The sequence below is a fragment of the Nicotiana tomentosiformis genome, chromosome 6, assembly GCF_000390325.3.
Source record: "Nicotiana tomentosiformis chromosome 6, ASM39032v3, whole genome shotgun sequence".
Taxonomy (NCBI): Eukaryota; Viridiplantae; Streptophyta; class Magnoliopsida; order Solanales; family Solanaceae; genus Nicotiana; species Nicotiana tomentosiformis.
This window is the reverse complement of record NC_090817.1, coordinates 146,830,699-146,835,449: the sequence shown is the minus strand read 5'-3', so window position 1 is coordinate 146,835,449 and position 4,751 is coordinate 146,830,699. Positions and strand designations below refer to the sequence as shown.

General features: G+C 42.5%; 1 protein-coding gene across 1 annotated transcript; it reads right to left on the bottom strand.

The window, feature by feature from the left end:
• Positions 1-1,916: 1,916 nt before the first annotated feature.
• LOC138894908 (uncharacterized) lies at positions 1,917-2,679 on the bottom strand. The gene is made up of 2 exons (XM_070179643.1): positions 2,358-2,679; positions 1,917-2,314 (listed from the first exon to the last, which is right to left on the bottom strand). Exons 1-2 carry the CDS (start codon positions 2,677-2,679, stop codon positions 1,917-1,919), a joined length of 720 nt encoding a protein of 239 aa, XP_070035744.1.
• Positions 2,680-4,751: the final 2,072 nt, after the last annotated feature.

Here is a 4,751-nt window from a genome sequence, read left to right as displayed (position 1 = left end):
GAGGCTAGGTGTCTTCTTGTGTATTAGCTTGTATCAAGCGATAATCCTGTAAATCAGTCTTTGACATCCCTTCTTTGCCTCAGTTTCGAAATAGAGTTAAACCTAAAGGGATTCAAAGAAAAATAACTAATGGAATGGACAAATGAATTTAGACGAGAGTTATCCCTTTCGGGGAAAAGAAAGAAGGACTTATCTGGAGTGCATGCGGACTTCAATGAACATGACATGACTCTTGGACTGGATGCCCGATCTGTGTAAACCGTCCAACTCTATGAAATTCATCACAATTTATGCCTCAAAATCGGGAAACCTCGCCAGGACTTTGTCGATGCCGATGGCTGTGAGAATCCTCTTTTCGATCAGTGGCACCCTTTGCGGGTTTTCACCAGCTAACCTCTCTCATTTCTCTTCTCACTATTGCCTCATAGTTCTCTTTGCGAGTTTTCACTAACAAGACTCTCTCATTTTTAATTTCTCTGCTTACCATCGTCTTACGGTGCCCGTGAGAGTTTTCACTGATAAGACTCTCTCATTTTATTTCTCTCAGTTGATTGCATCAGATCCAAGTGGTTGTATCCTCCAATTCTTGAACATTCCTGCCGATTGATCGGAAGGTGGAAAGGATTTGGGTGAAAAGAAATCGGATTGAAATACAACTTTGGAACCTTTCAGGCGAAATCATCGTCGAATTATCTACCCCAGTTTCAACTTTTGGGGGAATGTGAATTTTTATTTTGGTGTGACTGAACCCTAGAGAGAGGCTGCCAACGTATCCGTTCCGAATCAAGTCAAACGTAGTTCAAGGAATATTTTTTTTATTATTATTTATTTTTCATCATTTTTTTTAGTAACAAATTTCGTGTTCCAAAGTAACCAAAGAAGAGGGAACTGACTCAAAAGGGTTGTAAGGATAGGTAGTGTTTGGGTAGCGAGAATGAAGCCTTCGTCATCCCAATCAGAGCATGTTAAAGCTGTGACAAAGGGGTCAAACGTAATACCTCTTAACCGCATCTGCATTGACAACTGTCTCGGGGTCATTTCCTTCAATGTCTCCCAAATATAGCGCTCCTTTTGGCAACACTCTTCTTATAATGTACGGACCTTTCCAGTTTGGAGCAAATTTTCCGTTTGCTTCTTCATGATGTGGGAGAATACGTCTCGGGACGAGTTGACCCACTTCGAATTTCCTGGGCCGCACTTTCTTGTTGTAGGCACGGGCCATTCTTTGTTGGTACAACTGCCCGTGGCAAACTACGGCCATCCATTTTTCATCAATCATAGTCAACTGTTCCAATCGGGTTTTGACCCATTCCTCGTCCTCGATCTCGGCATCAACAATGATCCGAAGAGAGTGAATCTCAACTTCTGTGGTATTACAACTTCAGTGCCATAGACCAATAAGTAAAGAGTAGCCCCAACTGATGTTCGCACGGTTGTGCGGTATCCCAATAGTGCAAAAGGCAGTTTTTCATGCCATTGCCTGGAGCTTTGAATCATCTTCCTGAGAATCTTCTTGATGTTCTTGTTTGCCGCTTCAACGGCGCCATTGGCTTTGGGTCGGTAAGGGGTAGAATTGCGATGCATAATTTTAAACTGTTCGCATACCTCCCTTATCAAGTGACTGTTCAGATTTGCAGTATTGTCGGTAATGATAGTTTTAGGAATACAAAAACGACAAATAATGTTGGAATGCACGAAGTCTACCACTGCTTTCTTAGTGACGGCTTTGAAAATGACCGCCTCAACCCACTTTGTGAAATATTCAATGGCAACTAGGATGAATTTGTGCCCATTTGAAGCTTTCGGCTCGATTGGCCCAATAACATCCATGCCCCAAGCAACGAACGGACAGGGCACCGACATAGGATGTAACTCTGAAGGCGGTGCATGAAACAATCATTTTCCATGGTCATCCATTAATAACCTGTCCGAAAAATTTTCTTTGCCAAGACATATCCATTCATGTGAGGCCTACATACTCCAGAATGCACTTCATTCATGATCGTTTCAGCTTCTCGGGTGTCTACGCACCTCAAAAGATTCAGATCCGAAGTTCTCTTGTACAGAACTTCTCCGCTCAAAAAGAAACTACTGGCAAGCCTTCTGATAGTTCTCTTTTGAACTCCATTGGCCTGCTCGGGATATTCCTTTGTTTTCAAAAACTTTTTGATATCATGATACCATGGTTGAGCATCTAGTTCCATTTCAATTGCATTACAATAACCATGCCTTTCTCGAATTTGGATTTTCAGAGGGTCAATAGGAACATTTCCCAGGTACGGTAGCATTGAGGCCAAGGTAGCTAGTGCATCAGCTAACTCATTGTGGATTTCCAGAGGGTCAATCTAGTTCAATACCTCTTCGGCTGACTATAAACCCCAGAAGTTTCCCAGATGGAACTCCGAATACACATTTAGTTGGGTTCAGTTTCAAATCATACATATGCAGCCGCTCAAAGAACTTCCTCAGATCTCGCACATGGTCTTCTTGCGTTCTGGATTTAATGATCACATCATCCACATACACCTCAATTTCCTGGTGCATCATATCATGGAAGATGGCAGTCATAGCTCTCATGTAGGTTGCCCCCGGCGTTTTTCGACCGAATGGCATGACCCTATAACAGTAAGTGCCCCACGGTGTGGTGAAAGCTATCTTTTCTGCGTCTTCTTCATCCATCAGAACCTAGTGATATCCAGCGTAACAATCCACAAAAGACTATATCTCATGCTTGGCACAATTGTCAACAAGAATGTGGATGTTTGGCAATGGAAAATTGTCCTTGGGACTTGCTTTGTTCAAATCTCGATAATCAACACACACTCGGGTTTTCCCATCTTTCTTCGGCACTAGAACCACATTAGCCAACCACGTGGTGTATCGGACCACTTGGATCACACCAGCTTTCAGTTGTTTGGTGGCTTCTTCTTTGATCTTATCACTGATGTTTGTCTTGAACTTTCTCTGCTTCTGTTGTACAGGTGGATAGCCGGGATAGGTCGGCAATTTATGTACCACTAAATCGGCGCTCAGTCCTGGCATATCATCATAGGACCATGAAAACACGTCTTTGAATTCAAACAAAAGTTGGATTAATGCATCTCTAGTTCTTTCATCAGCGTGAATGCTTATCATGGTTTCTCTGATCTCTTCTGAACTTCCCAAATTAACTGGCTCGATTTCATTTAAGTTTGGTTTAGGCTTATTCTCAAATTGTTCCAATTCTCGGTTTATTTCCCTAAAAGCCTCCTCTTCATCATATTCTGATTCTTGATTCATTATTTCACAGTTAGACAGCATTTTAGGATCCGGGCATGAAGTCCACAAGCATGTCATGTTATTTAAGTCCGCATTATTAGAACTGAAAAGGAAACAAAAATAGCAAAATCAGAATAAAAGAGAAGAGACATCTATAAATGATGAAATACTTATTTCATTTCATTGAATTGAAGATAGGAGGGTTTACATCGAAATTGACAATAAAAATAAAAGTATTCAAGTTACACCCTCAAAATAACTCGTAATGCAGAAGAAATGGCAAGACCGGACTACCGGGACTCCCATCTGACATGGAATAGAGTAGCCTTCCAATTCTAAAGCTTGGCATCTGGCCCCATATACTGCACCTCGGCAGTGCTCATGCTTTCCCCATATACTGCACCTCGGCCGTGAAGGCCTCTTCTTCTTCTTCCACATACTTGGGCTTGACAAATGATTGGGCTAGATGTGGTATAGGCTGGGGTAGGACCCAACCTTCTTTTTTGCGCTCATCCGCCCATTTTCTATCAGCTTTGGTAGCTTGGAAACCCACGCCGAAAAACTTCTCATTGGCGATCGAAGTGACGGGCTCTGTAATGCCTTGTAGAGATACCCGAGCCCCTTTCCGGGCTTGTACCCATGTTTAATCATTTCAGTGGCGACCATGACTGAGGCATTAGATAAGCAAGGTTATGGGCATGGGGGTCCTTCTTCATATTGATCAGCAACCATAATCTCAAAAGCCTGGTATATAATATGCTCACTGCCTTCCCTGGCTTCAAGGCACGGGACTAAAGGATCCCTGTAGATGGACTGCTCGTCCTTCCCATGAACAATAATTTCATGATTCTCGTACTCAAATTTGACCATCTGGTGGAGAGTGGAGGGAACAACTCCAGCAGCATGAATCTATGGTTTTCCCAAAAGAAAATTGTATGAGGTGTCCATGTCTAGAATCTGAAAAGTCACTTTGAAGTCCACATGGCTAATGGTCAAAATTAGATCGATTTCCCCTATTGTATCTCTCTTGATGCCATCAAAAGCTCGCACACAAACATTACTAGGTCGGATTCCTTCCGTTCCAATCTCCATTCTCTGGAGTGTTGAAAGAGGACAAATATCGACCCCTGAACCACCATCTAGCATGACTCTCTTCACATAGCAGCCCTCATATTTAACAGTTAAGTGAAAGGCTTTGTTGTGGGCAGCTCCCTCTGGGGGCAAATCGTCGTGGCTGAAAGAAATCATGTTGACCTCGAAGAATCGTTCAGCCATTCTCACTAGTTTCTCAACATAAATTTCAACTGGGACGTATGACTAATTCAATGTCTTTAAGAGTACTGTCTGATGTTCATTTGATCTCAACAATAGAGATAGGAGCGATACCTAGGAAGGAGTCTTCCGTAGCTTGTCAACTATTGCATAGTCCGAAGTTTTCATTTTTCGAAAAAACTCTTCTGCCTCCTCGACGCTCACATGCTTTTTAGGTGGAA

Excerpts from the sequence above, each read along its gene's own strand:
- LOC138894908 (XM_070179643.1), bottom strand. The coding sequence starts at position 2,679 with ATGGATGAAGAAGACGCAGAAAAGATAGCTTTCACCACACCGTGGGGC. Across the intron at positions 2,315-2,357 it reads GTTTATAGTCAGCCGAAGAG|CTGATGCACTAGCTACCTTG; the intron begins GTATTGAACTAG and ends ACAATGAGTTAG.